At 34.8% G+C, this 18,914-nt stretch overlaps 4 protein-coding genes across 7 annotated transcripts; all 4 read left to right on the top strand.

The window, feature by feature from the left end:
* The first annotated feature begins 632 nt into the window (after positions 1-632).
* On the top strand, positions 633-3,313 carry LOC107223778 (ubiquitin-conjugating enzyme E2 J1). Of its 2 annotated transcripts, none has more exons than XM_046745294.1 (5): positions 633-724; positions 1,466-1,671; positions 1,991-2,181; positions 2,350-2,467; positions 2,538-3,313. In XM_046745294.1, the coding sequence occupies exons 2-5, from the start codon at positions 1,480-1,482 to the stop codon at positions 2,781-2,783; spliced, it is 747 nt and encodes a 248-aa protein (XP_046601250.1). In that variant the 5' UTR covers positions 633-724; positions 1,466-1,479; the 3' UTR covers positions 2,784-3,313. The 2 variants fall into 2 exon arrangements, with proteins under 2 accessions (XP_046601250.1, XP_015519067.1); XM_015663581.2 differs by having other exon boundaries at positions 633-1,023.
* Positions 3,314-5,044: 1,731 nt separating this feature from the next.
* LOC107223753 (60S ribosomal protein L7) lies at positions 5,045-7,666 on the top strand. The gene is made up of 6 exons (XM_015663546.2): positions 5,045-5,159; positions 5,600-5,714; positions 5,820-5,995; positions 6,410-6,657; positions 7,077-7,174; positions 7,503-7,666. The coding sequence occupies exons 1-6, from the start codon at positions 5,149-5,151 to the stop codon at positions 7,611-7,613; spliced, it is 759 nt and encodes a 252-aa protein (XP_015519032.1). The 5' UTR covers positions 5,045-5,148; the 3' UTR covers positions 7,614-7,666.
* Positions 7,667-8,061: 395 nt separating this feature from the next.
* Positions 8,062-15,660, top strand: LOC107223774. Its single transcript, XM_015663578.2, has 21 exons — positions 8,062-8,129; positions 8,732-8,903; positions 9,056-10,050; positions 10,134-10,253; positions 10,331-10,483; positions 10,648-10,826; positions 10,909-10,999; positions 11,079-11,261; positions 11,355-11,571; positions 11,655-11,745; positions 11,884-12,095; positions 12,436-12,634; positions 12,746-13,000; positions 13,136-13,255; positions 13,360-13,502; positions 13,679-13,865; positions 13,947-14,034; positions 14,154-14,282; positions 14,363-14,539; positions 14,653-14,757; positions 14,889-15,660. The coding sequence occupies exons 3-21, from the start codon at positions 9,100-9,102 to the stop codon at positions 15,057-15,059; spliced, it is 3,771 nt and encodes a 1,256-aa protein (XP_015519064.1). The 5' UTR covers positions 8,062-8,129; positions 8,732-8,903; positions 9,056-9,099; the 3' UTR covers positions 15,060-15,660.
* An 869-nt stretch (positions 15,661-16,529) lies between these two features.
* Positions 16,530-18,855, top strand: LOC107223779. 3 transcript variants are annotated; one of them, XM_015663583.2, is made up of 4 exons: positions 16,530-16,658; positions 17,085-17,286; positions 17,635-17,828; positions 18,001-18,855. In XM_015663583.2, the coding sequence occupies exons 1-4, from the start codon at positions 16,565-16,567 to the stop codon at positions 18,192-18,194; spliced, it is 684 nt and encodes a 227-aa protein (XP_015519069.1). In that variant the 5' UTR covers positions 16,530-16,564; the 3' UTR covers positions 18,195-18,855. The 3 variants fall into 3 exon arrangements, with proteins under 3 accessions (XP_015519069.1, XP_046590777.1, XP_046590737.1); XM_046734821.1 differs by lacking the exon at positions 16,530-16,658 and adding an exon at positions 16,757-16,875; XM_046734781.1 differs by lacking the exon at positions 16,530-16,658 and adding an exon at positions 16,757-16,911.
* Positions 18,856-18,914: the final 59 nt, after the last annotated feature.

Genomic DNA, 18,914 nt, shown 5'->3' with positions numbered 1-18,914 from the left:
TAATTGTCATTCAGAATCAGGAAAGAATCGTTGACTTTATTTCGCACGTTTACTGACGGCGGTTTTCGCATTAGTTTATCCCATTGTTTCTGCACTCTTAGTCTCCAATGTAGAAATGTAAGAGTTGAGTGGATCTAAGCTTTGCTGCTATCAGTTTTCTGTTCCGTAAATCTTTGACTCCAAGAACGTTGTGACGAGATTCAGCGTTCTAGCAAAGCAATTTATGTCTTCGTACAGTTCGCGTTCGGCAGTCTTGGCGCCAGCTTCGTATCGCAAAATACCATGACCTACAACGCTCAACACGTCATTCTACGTTAGTCAACGTCATCGGCTGCCGACATGTGGCCTAGACCTAAAGTCCTGTCCTAAAACGGAAAGTCGGTTCTTTTATTGATAAAACAACTGTAAACATATCTAGAAGAAGGGTCTTGGCTGTAGGCCCACTTATCCACAGAATACTGGTCACGAAAATTTTTAACGTCACAAAGTACAATGGCCGTTGCAGTGGCAGGCACGCAAATTGTAACTTAAATTTACCGCTTCTATTTACAGTTGAAAATCTGGTTTAGTGACATCTAGCGTTCGGAAGCAGATGTTGTAGCTCGTCTACGTGTACCTTGCGTAAATGGAAGCGCGACCGAGTTCAGAGTAGTCAATTTATCAATGGATTAGGCAAGAGGACGAAAACAGATTACTTCACGGCAACTTAGAAAAGATAAAAGAGGTCGGTTACGTCAAAGAGCCAGGTTTCAGGTTATTCTCATCAATTTTGTGCCTATTAAATTCATCAGTTAACGTTGGCATTGATCGCCGCAACATATTGCTTGAAAACAATGTAGTCTGAACTTATAACTTAATATGAATTTAAATATTTTTAATCGACGAGGTCGGATTAATGTATACGTTGAGTGCTGACACATCGGTCAGCTGATATCTGTTTTCGACATTTGAGTACACATACGTAAAATCTATAATAATATCTCAAGATGTCATTCGAAGGAAAATATAATGTCAAAAGTCCAGGTAAATTACAAATATTCCTTATTTCACGTTTCACAAGTCTTCAATTTTTCACTATTCTGCACTTTTTATTTACCGTTTATCACTCAATTGGGTACGATCACCGACCTTTATACGGTTCTTCAATGAGCAGATATCTTAATTTTCTTTCACCACTGACAAGATCGTTGTTATTATGGTAGTTTTTGCATTAGAGTTAGTTTCCTGTCCACAGACCGATTGAATTATACTCGCATATATGAAATTTTTTCTGGGTCATTTCCATTGTACAATTGTTTTTCAAACCCGTTGCGTGTATCGATAAATGATATTGAAATCTGCATCAGAAAATTATGCCACAAATAGTGCCAATCTAACAATTATATATCACGCAACGTCTTACTGACATTCCTGTACTTGGAATTTGAACATTGAATCTGTCAATTTGAAATTTTTCATATTTCAGCCGTCAAGAGGTTGATGCGCGAAGCGCAAGAGCTACACGAAGCAACGGAAGAATACTGTGCCCATCCTTTGGATGATAATCTTTTCGAATGGCATTTCACAGTGCATGGGCCACCGTCCACAGATTTTGAGGGCGGTGTATATCATGGTAGAATTTTACTACCTCCTGAGTATCCTATGAAACCACCTAACATCATATTGCTAACTGTAAGTCATGGACTGAATTTGGCATAGAGGCAAAAAAAGTAAACAAATCAACAGTCACAACAAAATCCCTTCTATTCAAGTTGAGATTATATAGAAAGTTTAACAATTGTCAGAGGAATCTCTAAAATCATATCTAATCATTCAAGATCTGTTCTGCTTACAAACTTCGCGGTAGACCAGCCTTTGAGGAAAATTGTGTCAGTGTGACCGCACATTTGAAAGTACTGTAAAATTTGTCTTTGTACCAGATTCAAATGTCTATCCGTATGATGAAAAGTGTTTGTAAAAATGGAGAAATTAATTGAAGGCATACTTTCAGCCCAACGGCCGGTTTGAAGTAAACAAAAAAATATGTCTGAGTATCTCTGGACATCATCCAGAAACGTGGCAGCCCTCCTGGAGTATAAGGACTGCACTGTTAGCGCTAATTGCATTTATGCCAACACCAGGAAATGGCACCATAGGATCACTTGACTACAGCACGGAGGAGCGTCAAAAACTTGCTAAAAAGTATTTGCTGCTAATTGTTTTAATTATAAATGGGTCATACTTTTTTGTTTTCAGATCGTTTGGTACGTTGATTATAGTCGAAACCTCATCATTTATGTGCTTATGACTTTTTGACAATAACAAATTTTTACGTAATTTCTTAGGTGAATTATTTGTGGTAAATTACAGATCTTTGAGTTGGCAGTGCGACAGCTGTGGTAAGATTGCTGATTTACTATCTAAGGATACAGCTAAAACACCGATCACTGAAGAAGAACAGCATATGTTGGACACAATCGCATTGAAGGTGAATGAATCGGTTTTTACATGAAACACTATCGGTTAATTGATCATTTATAAGATGGTTACTTCTGCAGGCAGAAGAAGCTTCAACGAACGAGCCTTCATTTTCATCTAGTATAGAAAATGTGTCTGAAAGTGAGTTGAGACAACGACGCATGGATACGCAACCAGAAACTCATGAGCAACAGGAAGCTGAAATAATCGTTAATCCTCAGGTCGAAACTATGTCATCTTCGAATGATTTATTCTGGAGTATTCTTATTGCAACACTCTTGTTTGCGATAATTTTACTTGTTTTGAGACGACTGTTTCTGGTTTGAATTCACTCCCGAATTTCATATAATGAATGTTACGATAATGACTATATGTTAACGAGTATGAAGTAAATTTTATACACATTTTATGAATAGCATTTCTAAGCTCAGTCTAAACTACAAAGTGTAAAATTTAATACTTAATCTAATACAGAAGCTATTTTTTGCTCGCTCATAGTTGCACACTAACTATTTTACTTTGGGATTTGCGAGTTAAAAGTCTTTTACTCCGAATAATTACGATGCGTTAGTTATTTATATTAATAGACAGAAATTATTATAAATTCAAATCGATCCCTATGCAAGAGTGACCGTAAAGACTATTTAAGGTATCATAGCTATACTAGTTAAAATTATCTGCCTTCATATTCCGATGCAGATGCAAGCATCATTCCGTTACCAGACTTCAATTTTATTGGAGCGAGTTTCGAATCAAATAGGATAGATTCAAAATCATTGCATTTGAAACTACATACAAAACTGTTTTTAGGGTTCAAGCAATGTCTATGTTCAGATTTGATTTTCGTACTTCTACAGAAAATAAGCAATCTGCAGCCGCTACAGCTTGTGTATGTAAATGAACGAACAAAATATTGATATTAGAAATGTTTTATGTCAACACGCGCATGAGATTTTGAATAACCAGTTTTCATTAGGTTTAAGAAAATAAGTCCATCTTAATTTTGGATTGCTAAGCGTGGCGTGGTAACATGAGCCTGTCGAATGCATTAACTCTATGTCAAAATATCTTGCATCAAATCGTATAGATAAAAGGAATTTTATAAGAACAGTAGGCTTGAAATTTAACGTTTTCGGCTGTATTTCACTAGTCTTCACCTGCTTGCCACATCCAGCTTTGTTTTCAAAGAAATACATGAACGTGTACTATAATTGATTATTGTAATATTGCAAATTCTATATTTATTAGGTATAACAAATCAATGAAAATTTTCAGAAAAGTATCAATGTAATTGACGATTCTGTGCAATTGTATATTGTCATTATAAAAAAAAGTTATTATTCTGGATGTTATATTTGTAAAATTATTAAAAATGACAGTAATAATTATAACTGCAACAATTGTTCAGCACTGAAAAACGATTTTTCAATGTTGAGTAAGATTTGTCACCATCTAACAATTGTGTAAGGAGAATTGACAATTGAACAGTCGACACCTTGTAAAAACGATTTGTGTAATTTAAATATCCAATGTTCCACCCTATAAACTCATAATAAGATTATGGCGTGCCATGAATTCATATATGTATTATGATTTCAAAAGAATTGGGTAGTTTCATCTCGCGGAATGTCTTGCCTGTAAAAATTTACACGACAACCCATAACGCGTCTTTCGAGGATCGTGGATATTGCATTTAATTTCTTTTTAATAATCGTCAAGTGAAATATTATAATTACCATTATTATTATTGTTATGAAAGTGCACGTCATAAGAATGTTTGTGCCCTCAATTTATTACAATCAAAGGTTTATACCGAACCTAATCGACAAGGCCGCATTCTATTTGTTGGGTTGCGTGCGTAATTGTTTTTCAGTATCATAACAAGCCTCCTCAATATATTTTTATTTAATAGATTTTAAATTGCTGCGAGCATTTAGATTAGATTCAATCAAAAAAATATGAATCTGTCAGTTGACTTTTTTTCACGGTATGCCTTGTAACCGTGCTTGTAACGCTTGTAACTACACAAAAATATCAATTTATAACCCGAAAGTGAACATTTTTGCCATGATTTTTGGACTTGATTTACTGACATTTGAAAGTACAAAATTTCGCCGTCCCAGGTGGCTATTTTATAGTCGACCAGCGAACTAAGAACAGTTTCTTATTATACAACATCTGCGATTGGTTAAAAGTTAAGATTCATGGAACCGATAACTAATCGTATGATTATTTTTCCTCGCGATCGGTCCAGTACGTCTAATCAGTATCAGTATCAATAAGAAAATGTTATTATTTCATCGCTCGTCGTCAATATCTTACTTCCAAAGATTATTATCAAATTTCCTTGGAGCTTGTTCTGCGATATTTCAAACCATATTTTTCTGAATGAATGAGCTAATATAACTAACAAGAATTCTTCAGCTTGGGATGGTTTATTTTAAATCTGTCGTGAGATATTTCGATCCTTTAATCATTCAACTGTGCTATATTAAATTTGCTCACGTCTATTGCGCGTGGACTTAATACTGCGGAATTCTGAGAAATAAGCGGGACGTTAACTTGAACTGTTGGTACCTCTCGCTACTTCCGGTGTGTGAGACCAGTGAGAAGAAAACAACTTTAGTCAGTTCACGCTTCTATCACAACCAACGCGAACGCAGCCTCAGTACTTCTTTTCCAACCGCAATAATGGCGGATACGTAAGTAGAATTTATTCTTGATCCTTAATCGTTGGCCATCTGACATTTAGTCAACAATAATTAAGCTCAAGTATTAATCGTTTACTTCTGTAATGGGTAATAAACGCTTTGTATAATTTATTTTTTTAATTCTTGAGAGTATATTGCACCAATTCGTTGACGAAAGTGGAGACCGACTTGTCCGTTCAACACATGAAACATACAAAACATGTGTACAGTGGTTAATATTATATTCGTTGAGTGTTATAATGATGAGCTTAATCTCTTTAAGCTTTGCTGCCGATTAATCTAATAAATTTCTACGCCGATCGCAAAGCACACTGGCCGTTAACGTTGTAAACAAAAGCACTGTTATAAAATCCTAACCTTTTTCCAGATTAAACTCAGATTCGCTGGATTCATCACTTGTCATAACCTTCGAACATTTCATTTTATTGCAGGCAAAAGAAATCGGCTGCCCCCGCAAAGAAATTACCGGCAGTACCAGAGTCGGTACTTAAAAGAAGGAAGCGCCGTGACACAGCTAAGGCTGCTCGTCTTCAGGTTTCTATTAAGGTAAATATATCAAACCATGGAAGCATGTTTCACGTCCTTCAATCAATAAATGTCGAGTTGGATCAGAGGAGTTTTTTAATAAATTGCAACATTATTAAATTTTAGCGTCGTGCAGATCATTACAAAAAAAGGAAAGAAATTTTCAAAAGGGCGGAACAATATGTCAAGGAATATAGAGCAAAGGAAAGAGATGAGATCAGGCTTATGAGACAAGCAAAGAACCGTGGGAATTATTACATTCCCGGGGAGGCCCGTCTTGCTTTTGTTATCCGAATTCGTGGGTGAGTGATAAGATTTAACAATACTATACCATAGTTATTATAAATATTTTATATTGATTGTGTATAAATTCTATCTAATGAATTGAACCTCACACACATTTGGACCAAATTTATTTGTAAAAACCTTTACCCAAACACGACTCTATCCCTATTTTAATATGAAGATACTTGACATAGGCATGGTGGTTAAGACTTATTCGAGCTTTACTACCTCCTACTATGTCAAAAAGTAAGAAGAGCTCGTCTTAATACTTGGCAATACAATCCTCTGCCATGTTCAGATAACTCAAACAGGCAATGTTGAATATAAATTTATTAATTATTAATTGTTAATTTAGAGAACTAGTTTAATTATTATGAGCATTATTCTTGTGCATTATACTGCTAACTAACAAATATTTCTGTGCTTTTCAGTGTAAACCAAGTCGCTCCAAAAGTACGAAAAGTTTTGCAGCTGTTCCGCCTTAAACAAATCAACAATGGTGTCTTCATCAAGCTGAACAAGGCTACTATTAATATGCTCCGTATTGTTGAGCCGTACATCACTTGGGGGTACCCAAATCTGAAATCTGTTCGTGAATTGATCTACAAACGAGGGTTTGCAAAGATAAACAAGCAGCGCATTCCTATCACCAGTAACGCCATAATTGAACAGAAACTCAGTAAGTGTAGAATGTTATGTTATTTTTCATGCTCTCGGATAAATCATTTCACATGTGCTTTAGTTTTAATTTAGTTGTATTTAGGAACTGTCCCTACAATGGAAATGCTCTCTTTACTTTATATCTTATTCATTGCGACAAGTCCATGGGAGTCGAAAAATCCTAAAGCTTCTCCTTTCCATCTTGTCGCAAATAAATTGGATCGATTTGAAAATGCTTTTCTTTAGATAATATTGAGCTTAGGATTGATCCAAACATGCTTGTTCAATTCTTGAACATGAATTATTACCTATCAAACAACACAAAATTTTTGAATTGTATTTGATAATTGAGTGTTTTTTAGATTCTAGTAATTATTTAGCAACGTTGTACGATTTTGCTTGATATTGACAATAATAAGCGACATCTTCTGCTTATAGGTCGTTCGGATATTATCTGTACTGAGGATTTGATCCATGAAATCTTTACTGTTGGATCCAAGTTCAAATTTGCCAGCAACTTCTTGTGGCCCTTTAAGGTATGAAACAATAAAATAATTAACTTTCTTTACCTATCAATTTTTGCCCTCATAATGTGACATAGGCATGACAATAAAGCAGACCTTTTCCTCTATCGTCTCCTGCTATGTTGAAAACTAATACGAGATACATTTTTTCACATCTGGCAGTCAATTTGATTGTGAGTTCTAAAATATATCTCAAACAACTGTTGAAAATATTACTAGTTCTGAAGTAATCCTATTCATGATAGACCCTTTTGATACGAAATTAACCATATGTCACTTGATTTAATCGGATTCTACCCTGTTTCAGTATTGCATCGTAATTTTCATGTTTTTTTTTTAGCTGAACACCCCAACTGGTGGATGGCGCAAGAAGACTAACCATTACGTTGAGGGCGGTGACTTTGGAAACCGTGAAGACAAAATCAACGAACTACTCAGGAGAATGGTGTAAATTCATATTGAACTTGTGAAATAAAAACATAAGTCTAACAAAAAAAACACAAATTTTTATGTTCAATGTTATTCTGTCCATCATTAATTTCAGTGGAGGCAAAATAAATTACATAAATACAAGTAATACCGATTTAGCAATGGAGAATCGCACTGCCAACTCTTGAAGCTTAGTAGTAGCACCATCGTTGGTTCAAAATTCAAATTCAAGCTTACAATATTACGTTACAATTCACTTTCCTTTATGGATGCTTTTGCTTCACTTGGAGAAAAGTAGCATGGCAAATTAACTGGTTTAAATTCTTGGAGGCCTGCACCCAATTATTGGGTTGCGAAGTTACAACAAACATAGGTATGTAAGATTACAACCATTCGGGAAAATCGTACTACGCGCATGCGCATTGCCATTGCACAGAATTTAATAAATGGAGGCTGCCATTCCCATTCAATTTGTACGTGGTGTGGTATGGCGCGGTAGGTAGTGAAATCAAAAGGCAGGGGAATCAAGTTTTCAGTGGTTCGAGACTTATGATCAGATTATGTGGAAAATTTTTTTACAAGCTTAAATCAATTCATAAATATTTTCCAAGCGTAATTTGTTTAAATTTTTTTCTCACGTCGTAGCTTACTGTTTAGACGAGTAATAGTACAATCAATCACGTGTGATGTTTAAAGTGAGTATATAACCTGAAAACTATTAGGTGAAAGGTAATTGTCATTTCGAAATTCATATACTATCTGGTTCGCATTCAGATCATTATTTAATTGTCCTACTGGAAATTGATGATTTAGTTTGAAAAACCTTTTTCCACAATAACATTTTCCTCAAACTTACTGACTAAGGCGATACGTTTTTGGTGAATATAGCATGGTAGCTGTTTCGTCATCCTTTGATCTCGTGTTCAAGTCCCCAAGTTTCGTATTATTTTATTCTGATATTTGTTTATTTACTTGATTACATATCACTTACATAATTCCCCTATACATATTTTGCATAGATTTTTCTATATTTCATTCTTCTCCAGATGCTATTCGTATAACAAAAATGCTGTACCCCGTTTCGTCAAAAATGTGCATTGTCGTATACTTGCATTGTTATATGTATATTATTTGATTCAGATGGACAACATCGATGGCAAATGTCACAGGGTCCGCATTTTAATAAATTAAGTTATATCGATAAAGTGATGAACAGTAACAAACTTTTACCTGAAGATACCGGTAGGATCATGAGCACAATTTTTCACTCAACAGTGAATCTATGCAATAATTGCAATTGTCAAATAACAATGTAAGTATTTGTTGCATAAATTTTTTACCGAAAATCAAAAAAAAAACCGAGACCTGACAGTCGAGTTTTTTCGATAATATTCAATGTTGATTCGAAATAAGAATTGAACTATAGCCAGAGAAGTAGTAATTAATTAATTTTTTATTTATCAGTTATTGACAAGGTGTTGTGAAACATTGAAGATTAAGGATCCCTGATGGAGAAAGTAGATACTAAAAAGGTTGAAGCTTTAGGAGAAACAGGTGAGGGATTGGTGTTGCCGACTGAAAATATCGTCAAAAATGAAGAGGATAAAATTCGCAAAGTTCGGTTTGCCGTCACCGATACCCACATTGAAAATCATAGAATTTTACTAGTGAGCAATTCCCTTAAAAATGGTAGTGGTGATCACCAAGGTGTGACTCCCATCTTATCCTCCATACTTAAATCATCAAAATTTAGTACTCCTCGGAACATTGAAAAACGCAGAGACATACATTCGGCTGATTTATCGTCTAAAGTGAAAAATTCTAGTCAATTTAATAAGAATCTACTAATCGAAGAAGGTCAAGCCAGCACATCCACAGACAAATTAAAAAACAGAATCATACAAGAGACCGTGCTAGCTAAATCAAAACGTAGTAACGAAATTAATTCTGAAACATTTCCACCATCGGATGATCAACAGATGAAAAATATGGTCAAAAATGATGACGCAGTAGTGGCATCAACTACCATTCAAAATGTTCATAATACAAGAAGAAGATCACGGAAAAGTATCGAAATTGTGAGAAGTCTTTCACCTGATATAGAATTACATGATTACGTTGTCAATAATGATGAAATTCCAAAACAAGATGCTACACTGACAAATGGTACATCATTGAAAATAGGAGAAAGTAGTGGTAGAGCAAGAGGAAGAGGCAGGGGCAGAGGTAGGGGTAGGGGTAGAGGTAGAGGTAGAGGCAGAGGTAGAGGGGCTGGTGTTAGTTGCAATGTTGGAAGAACAGAAAATTCTACAGATGAATTGGCAATAGCTAATACTTCGGCAGAAGAAGATTCATTGGTGATAGCTGATGCAGCGATAATAACTGATACATCACCCAAAGTTGATAAGTTGGTAATAGCTGAGGAATCTGAAAACAATACAGTCTCTGGCCTAGCGGAAGTGAGTCTCCAAGTTTTTTACCTGTATATTTCTGCGTTATTGCTTTGAAGCATTTTTTATACGCATCTGCTATCTGTTCTTAGGCCAACGATAAAACTGTAAAGTGTGCTAAGTGTAGTGCAGAAATGCCGAAGAATAAATGGTCAATGCACAATCTAAATTCACATAATAACATGGCTTGGCGAGACGGTGATCCTATATTGGTAAGTACAGCTGAAAAATTGACTTACATTGAAGTTTGTATGTACGAGTTGCTTTACAATGTTTCACGTTTTTTCAGGACTTCGAAAATGACCAAAAATTGCTGACTAAAGTCTTGGTTACTGCTCACAAGAGAAAAAAAGGAACGCTTATATGCGAAAAATGTGGTAATAAAAAACGAAGCGTTGTTGGTTTCGTATCCCACATACAGTTTTGTGGGAAAACCATCGCGGTTAGTAAATATAATTCTGCAAAGTTTATTGTATTTCAATTGATCTATGGAATTGGGAACAACCAATACTCCTTATAATACTACCATTTCAGTGATTCAGAAAATTAATCGTGTAGAATGTCCAGGCTCTGGAAATATTCTTTAATTTTCGTATAATTTTACAGGAAAGAGATGCTTTGTTAATGACGTGTCCCATATGCCATAGAACTATGATGCCATCGTCTTTGGAAGTCCACCACCGAGTGCATAGGCAGCAACCACTAGAGCCAGCGCGTTTAATGGCTGCAGACAATTCTTCATTTAAAGCCGTCACACCTGGTTCAAAGCGCAAAGCTGCGGAGAGGTGAGTCATTATTAATGGAGTTTTAAAAGTTTATCCTTATCCACTTTACATGATGATTGAATATTTATGTTTGCATTCGTAGGGCGATTACAAGAATATCTGAGTTTACGACTCTCGTGCAAGAAGCTGACGGTCCACCATCAAAAAAGTCACGACCAGCATCTCCATCAATTGTAAGATAAATTGAGTCGACTTGGACTAGTTGGTGCAGACTAATTTTAATTACATTATCTTTATCATTTATTATTATAGAAAAAATTTATCAAAAAGCCACAGCTTAAAAAATCGATAGCTGGTATTTTTAAATCAATCTGGAGAAAACAAATCTCAACTACGGGTTCTGCACATTGTCGACAACCAGGCTGCACTGCCAGCTTTTCACTCATTGATGACATATACGAACATTATTCTCTTTGTAACTTCACTCCCCGAAAGGTAATTTAAATCTCCAGTATTCTTCCTCACGTATGACGATTCTACATACATTTCTACTCAATCTACCTGTTCAATGCGTATCTATTTTTACAGAATTTCAGCTGTAAAATTTGCAAGTTTACTTCCGAGAACGAAGCAGACATAGAGCATCATGTAACAGAGAATCACATGTCCAATGTCTTCTCTGATGACGAGTCGAACTCTGAAGAATATAGTGATGATGAAGGCGACGAATTTTACAATGATGGTCAAACCAGAAAGAAGTATGAGTCTACGAGTCATGTCTTTTTCCATTGGAAAAAAAAACCTAGTGGGTATAATTTTAATTTCAATTTCTTATGCGCCACATATTGCATAATTCTGATCCACACGGTATGTGCACATATTTTTCAGAAAGTTGGTACAAAATCGAGTTCTTGGCAAAGGAAGAAGTGGTACATGTAAATAAACCTTATACACCAGCCATAAAGTGGACATTGGAATTGTAAGTACTAAATGAACTATTTTTCTTTCTTAAAATTTTATTCTTCGTCTGAAGGTTAAATTATCAATCTGTTGGCTAATTTCATTCATAACAATTACCAAATGGTATCAAAAAATAATAGATGAACCATTTATTTAGTGAATTACGAAACTACCAACTCAACCTTTTCCTCAATCTTGCACCAAATATATTCGAATTATTGGAGAGCAACGAGGCAGATAGTTATTTACCAGAGCTTAACGTTTCTATGGCTATGAAGACAATGCATATGAAACAACTTCACAATAAAGACCAAAGCTCACCCGTTGAATGGAAGAGGTGGAATAGATTTGAAGGAGCCGTTGAGCAAGGTGACGTACTAAGCTAGGCATACTAACTAAAAACAGATAATGTCTGATTGATTGTTTTTTATTTGTAATGTTACTTAAAAAAGTTGTATTCAAATTTGCCTGTGACCTGTAATGAAATTGCGAGTATTGAAAAATTATAAGAATTATACTGTATGGAATACAGCAACATGACGTCACAATGCCGAATACTGCCATGGAATGCACTGAATAACGCACTGGAATTTCATATTTACATATCTCCACATCATTTTTTTTTTCTCAAGCAACGAAATTCAAAATGCAGTAACTAAGGACTGTATAGATGTGATAGAACGATTAACAATATAATCTTTTTTTGTAGGAATACCTACATTTTTTGTAGGTGGTCCCGTTTGGGCAATGGCTTGGTTGCCAATTCCAACTCCGATGTTTTCGCAGAATGTTGATCAATACTTGGCTGTTAGTACGCATCCAGAAATGGAAAGTGAATATTCGCTGGGTCGTAGTTATGTGGGGAAAAATGTTATACAGATCTGGAATGTTGGCAAACTAAACAACAAGTAAGTTTTATACAAATTTCACTCAACTAGGTTTCATACAAGGGGGAAAATCACTTTCGAATCGTAAGCAATTTTTTTTATTAATCTCGTGTTCTTATTTCTCACTATCAGAGGTGGATCCATTGACGGTGTGCCTAATTTAGCTTACGCTATCACACACACAAGTGGAACAATATGGTGCATGGAATGGTGCCCTTCTGGCTGCTACCAAGACAAAGTTCCTTCCAATTATAGTTCAAAAAATGAACAGCAGACTGTACTGAAAAGAATGGGTCTTCTTGCCACCGCTTGTTCCGATGGATGTGTTCATATATACTCCATGCCATTTCCGGAAGAGCTGGAGTCTTTACATTTGGATCACAATAGGTATTTTTCATTCATATTTTGACAAAACATTCATGGATAAGTAAAGGTATATAGTACAGGCTCTGTATACTAAATTGCAATTAAAAAGCAATTACATGCACCCTTACACCAAACTGGATTAACTCTTCATTGTAGGAATCGTATTCTCAAGACTGACCCCGTTATAACTTTAGTCGTGAATACTATGATCTATAACGATGGTAAACAGAATTGGCAGTGTACAAAATTGAATTGGACCAAAGAACGTGATCACGAGTAAGTACAATTGTTGTTCATTTGTTTTAAACTAATAATTTGACATTAATTGAAATAACGAAGAAACAATCAGCTCTAACAGAATGATACATCTAATATTTCAGCACTATAGTTGCGGGATTTTCCAATGGGTACATTGCATTATGGAATATCACGACTACATCACCATTGTTATTGAAAAAGCAACAAAACACAATGTTTATAAATTCTGTGCAACACTTTTTCGCGCACGGTCATGCCGTGTCTGGTATGTGTTGCTCCATCACCAAATTTTTACCTTTTTGCAACGCTGATTTCTCACCAAATTCGCAAGCTTGAACAGTTTTTTCTTACAAACTGTTTAGCATTAGAACAATTAGAATCAAGAACCTAAATTTCATGATGATGAAACACAATTCAACTAAGTATATCTTTATGGTGTAGCTGTATCCCTCGTTCCTTATGGTGGCAAGAGATTTTTGGCAACAGCTGGATTTGACAGATACTACAAGTTTTGGGATTTAGAGAATACAAGTGGCCCACAAAGTACGTGGAAAAGAGGTTTGGTAGTAGATGGCACTTGGCTAACTCACTGGCCAACTGTTGTCAACAGTTACGACGATGTTTTTGGGTAAATCTTAGTTTTTAATTACTTATTTCATGATTCAAACTTGTTGGATTTGTTTGTGATTATCATTGTGTTATATTTTAGGCTGAATCATTCCTGCACAAATTTCGTTGCTTTACGAGAATATGGTTATAAAATTTGCCTTGGATTATCCACCAACTCTCCAGTTTACGTAAGAATTATTTATCATTACTTCGTAATGAATATTTCCTAGTTGTTCACATCTTAAATCTATAACATCGCTCAATATTCTTTTATACCAGATAAGATGTTTAACTATGCTTGATATAGTCAGTTTCAGCGTCTGATTATGCCAATGCAATAGCTCACGGGTCTTTAGCTGGGGATGTCCAAACAGTATTTCCTCACCAGTTACTAATCGGAATAGATGCGGATAGATCGGTTGCAAAGAAACGTCATGTAAGAATTGAATAGTACAATAAGGTATGAAGGATAATGTTTATGAAATTTGTTATGTGAAAAATTCTGTTACTTTTCAGTTAAGTTCCTTTATCAAATTCGTGGATCTTTGCGAATCGGACACATCAATCAATGCAAAACCAGCAAATAGTAATGCTCAAGACCTTGAAAACTCTTCTGCGGATTACAAATATATGCCAAGCACTTATAAAGAATCCAAAGATCGCTTTGGCATTATATTTTACGATATGCCCTATGTGAGTCTTATGTCATTTACTAATTTCACTCTTTCATAGATTTGTATGTTTCTTAAAAGTTTTATGCTTATTGCTCACTGTGACAAAATAAAATTTATTGTACATATTTCAAGGAAATGAAAGAACTCGTTCCAACGGAGATCCAAAGAAGAACTTTGCAAACGGACGAATTATCCATGGTGCCTTTGGAGTCATATCCATTCACCTCAGTGAATAGGGTAGGTGAAGTCTTGCATATTAGAGGATTGAGGAATAATTACCATAGTTTTATCTGCAATTATTATTGTTGTAGATGTTCTTGACTTATGTATTTAACATTTACTATTTTATAACGCAATAATTATTACAGGTCTCGTGGAATCCGAATGCATGGAGCTACTTGTGGCTAGCGACAGGTTACCAGTGTGGAATAATTAGGATTTCCTGTTTTAAATCTATGTACATTCCCGCAACTGTAAATTCCTTATTACCAAAATACGTAGATAGTCTGTTTTCCAACAAAAAAGAGAAAGGAAGCTAACTGGGGCATAGATATACTTTAAGTGTACGCTATAAATTATTATTCCTGAAATTTCTGAACAGGTGACATTATCAGTTTAATGTTCAACTGTATGAGATTTAAAAGAAGAAAAACGTTTTTGCGAATGCTTTTATGCATCTACAAACAGCATATTAACAACGCTTTTTATAATGCAAACAATGTGCAAGTTATACGAAATAATCATATAGGGGTGCATTACGGTTATAGTAGAGCATTGAATTGAAATTAACTATGTTATTTATGAAAAATTAATCGTAATATCTGAATAAATAAATTATTGTCATTGAGAAGACTGATTAAAGACGATTATATTCAAATTTATTAACGCACTTCTACGCTGTAATTGGCTGAAATGTAGTTTTATGTGGCACAGAAAAATGAATAAATTATATAGCTTGATACGGGCCGTGGAGGCATTCAATTGAAATTTATGAAATGACAATTAAATTCAAGGCGTAAAATGATAGTATTTAAGAAATTGTAAAAATTAAGGACATTCGATTTTGATCAGGATTTAAATTTAGAGCGATGTTTATACATTTTACATTATGAATATTATCACTAAAACTTTTCTTATTTTCGCATGAATAATAATATAATATATTGTGTATATGTATTATATTAAATATTTATGACTATAAAAGCTGCCTTGAATTATTTTCATTTATAGTTTGTTTAGATGCGTACAAAAAAAAGAAATCAAAAGTTCAACAATAGCAGAAACAGAAACAAGAAGTCGTTACACCCAGAATTTTTTTTTCACATGCATTTTGAATACCTGCATAGTTGACCCTGAAATTCATGAGTATTCTATTCCAAGTGGGTAGGGATTGAAAATAGCGTTATGACTTCAATGTAAATGTTTATACATTTTATTCCCCCGAGTGGAGTGTATAATACTGGAGTTACTGAAGTTCGTTTTTTTTGGTAGCGTCAGTTTCTTTCAAGCGGTCAAGCCGCACCTTCCACTATCAAAGCTGATTTGAAGGATGTGTTATATTAACAATTAATTAGCAGTACGTAAGTTTGTGATTATGATACTTGCTGTTGTTCACGTTTATACGAATGACATTCGGTTCGTATAACGTGCATACCTAAGGCCGTATTGTAGATTACAATATCTATTTATTTTATAATAATTCGAAGCAATCTGAAAATTTTCAAACAATTACGCAGTCAAGTCAATGTATAACGAGTAGAGCAATACATTTTTTTTTCCCCTAGTGTATCTAAAATTTCATTAACGTAAGATTTTCGTGGATCGTGTATTTCATATTTTCGTTCAATTTATCACCAGAGGATCATAGCCGAATATATTCTCGCATAAAATAATGCGGCGTATGCGTATGAGGTCAGTTGGTCCAAATTTTACTCCTGGATCTTCCACTGGTACATCTGGAAGAGTCGGGGGCGGGGGGGAATCGGGAGTGGGAGGATCGGGGAATCATTCGGAAGCGCGGAGAGGAGTGAAAGATCGTTGGCGGATGCTGTACTATCAGATTCGTGTATCGCAACAGAATAATCAGAAGAGGACTACGGCTTGGACGGGTTGCGGAAAGTACAAACTTCGAACGATTGGTAAGGATACCAGAACTCTTTCCGTCAGTTATAAAAAACCCTGACGCTTCAAGAAAAAAATGCTGACTACACAATTGATTTCATTGTCCCTCGCACAATTCATATGCATATGTAGATACGCGTGCAGCTCGTGGTTTACTCAAAGTTTAAATTCGTAAAAACTGAATAGACGAAAGATAAAATTTTGAAAATAGTTGAAAGTATTATTCCATCTGCAGTGCGTGATATTTTAAATTTGATAGAAAATCTTAGCGTATGACGGTTTATTTTCAGACAATTTTATTAACTAAAACAATATATTTCAAGCGTTGTAAAAATTATTTTACAGCCGGTTTGGTTATTTTTCTCATTTTTATTTGAAAGCTTTGTTTTTTTCGAATTAATATTGTGAAATAATTAGGATGTAATGGGTGATTATTTTTTCAGAAATGGGTAGCCTTAATCCAATGAAATGGAAGATCCGAACATTTGCTTCCATTGTTGCAACGCTTTTTGTTATCTACGTTTTTCTTATTTTCAAAAAAACTCATTACGCATCTTTCGATGCTATTATAAAAGATACAAAACCCGATGTCGTATGGGAATTTGTTGCAGATTTTAGCAATATGAAGAAATTAAATCCTACAATGTAAGTATTCAAGAATTTTCATATACATTTGAATAATCTATAAATTAGATTGATTGGTTATCCCGAATTTTCGTTATTAAAATCAGGCTCGACAATACAGTCTAAAATGATCGCATCCTCAGGTACACATCAATACAAGATGTGATAAAAACTGGGTTATTTGACGGCAGTTGACGCAGCCATTTTACCTGGCGCTTGCACAGTCGACTCTCTCTCATCTGGGTCTCGCGTTCAGTAACGAATAAATGAACCTGTATTCTCACATTTATATCGAAAGGGGGGAAGAGATGTGTGAGTTGTGACTAATTAATCAATAGTCGTACTTCTATAGTAATTTTTCAATTTCAGAGAAGACATCCAGATTGTTGTTGAAAATGGAAATTATGATCATTGGAAGTATTCAGCAAAGTACCTGGAACATTTAAGTCATGTGCCGATGATCAGAAATCAAGCACTAGGGCACTTTGCTATTATACCAGGTGTTGATAGTTTTATCATAAATTCCGAGCATCGCACTTGTTTTCTTGGAAACTGGGGTTGCTGTAAGTTTTTAGTACTACCCTAAATTTCTGTTCACAATTTGTAAGCAACTTGATTTTGAAATTCTATTGGTTGGATTTTTATGTGAAAACATTCTTCCTGTGAAGGGGAGAACTGGATTGCCTTTAAAGTATGTCCACTTTTATATTGAAATGAACTTCATGTTTATTTCAGTGGACTCTATATCGGAATTCAAATTCCTCCGCGACGGACAGAATACCAAATGTGTTGAAACTGTTCAATATGAATGCCCGATAGCCCTCTCGATCCTGTGCCGTAAAGAAGTTATGTATCAACGCCATGAGATCATGAAGAACTTGAAACTTCATTTTGCAACGGTTAATATTAAGGCTCAAAATGAAAAATAAATGACTGCGTTTAAACCAAACAGTTTTGCTTCCACGCAGTTTTACGCCAATGTAAGCATTGCGTTTCCTTTTATGCTACAACGTGATCAAGTGACTAACTACGTACAACTAACTTTAAGAATCAAAATTACCAAATATCAATTTTATGAATTTAATTTTAAGCCAGTGCTATACTAATTTAAGAATCTTAGAGCGTTCTGAATGACGTTGTCTGAGATTATATATTATATATCTACAGTCAACGTAATTGAGACTATGATCCTTCGAATGAATTACAAGGGAAAAGCATTTTTAATTGAATTAAAATGAATGTTTGCATATAATTAGCATTACGAATCGAATTCTGGAACAGTTATGCGATTTTCACATCCGATCGGCACCATGTTCGGTAATAGTGTAAAATTGTGTAGAATCTTGGAGAGAGAAATTCAAAACATTTCACATCTTACTTTAGGATTAATTCGGGAAACCGTAGCGACAAAAGGTTTCACTTTTACTGCCCAAAGTGCCTTATAAATTCGTATAGTGCAAACCGGTAATAATATAGGGTTCTTAATTACGCCAGAGTAGTAAAGTGCGTGTATGTACTTACTGTATTTTCGTCAATGTACATTTAATATCTATGGAATATATAATCTGTGTATTTTTATAATCATTTAAACAAGTCTTTTTATCCATTACGATTATAACAATGCAACGAACAATTTAAAGAGCATAACG

The sequence above is a fragment of the Neodiprion lecontei genome, chromosome 1 (assembly GCF_021901455.1).
Source record: "Neodiprion lecontei isolate iyNeoLeco1 chromosome 1, iyNeoLeco1.1, whole genome shotgun sequence".
NCBI lineage: Eukaryota > Metazoa > Arthropoda > Insecta > Hymenoptera > Diprionidae > Neodiprion > Neodiprion lecontei.
This window is presented reverse-complemented; position numbering and strand designations above follow the sequence as displayed.

Excerpts from the sequence above, each read along its gene's own strand:
- LOC107223778 (XM_015663581.2), top strand. The coding sequence starts at position 987 with ATGTCATTCGAAGGAAAATATAATGTCAAAAGTCCAG. Across the intron at positions 1,024-1,465 it reads ATATAATGTCAAAAGTCCAG|CCGTCAAGAGGTTGATGCGC; the intron begins GTAAATTACAAA and ends TTCATATTTCAG. Across the intron at positions 2,468-2,537 it reads TGGACACAATCGCATTGAAG|GCAGAAGAAGCTTCAACGAA; the intron begins GTGAATGAATCG and ends TTACTTCTGCAG.
- LOC107223753 (XM_015663546.2), top strand. Across the intron at positions 5,996-6,409 it reads TTTGTTATCCGAATTCGTGG|TGTAAACCAAGTCGCTCCAA; the intron begins GTGAGTGATAAG and ends TGTGCTTTTCAG. Across the intron at positions 6,658-7,076 it reads CATAATTGAACAGAAACTCA|GTCGTTCGGATATTATCTGT; the intron begins GTAAGTGTAGAA and ends TTCTGCTTATAG.
- LOC107223774 (XM_015663578.2), top strand. The coding sequence starts at position 9,100 with ATGGAGAAAGTAGATACTAAAAAGGTTGAAGCTTTAGGAGAAACAGGT. Across the intron at positions 10,827-10,908 it reads AAGCGCAAAGCTGCGGAGAG|GGCGATTACAAGAATATCTG; the intron begins GTGAGTCATTAT and ends TTGCATTCGTAG. Across the intron at positions 14,758-14,888 it reads CATTCACCTCAGTGAATAGG|GTCTCGTGGAATCCGAATGC; the intron begins GTAGGTGAAGTC and ends TAATTATTACAG.
- LOC107223779 (XM_015663583.2), top strand. The coding sequence starts at position 16,565 with ATGCTGTACTATCAGATTCGTGTATCGCAACAGAATAATCAGAAGAGG. Across the intron at positions 16,659-17,084 it reads GTACAAACTTCGAACGATTG|AAATGGGTAGCCTTAATCCA; the intron begins GTAAGGATACCA and ends TTATTTTTTCAG. Across the intron at positions 17,287-17,634 it reads AAGAAATTAAATCCTACAAT|AGAAGACATCCAGATTGTTG; the intron begins GTAAGTATTCAA and ends TTTCAATTTCAG.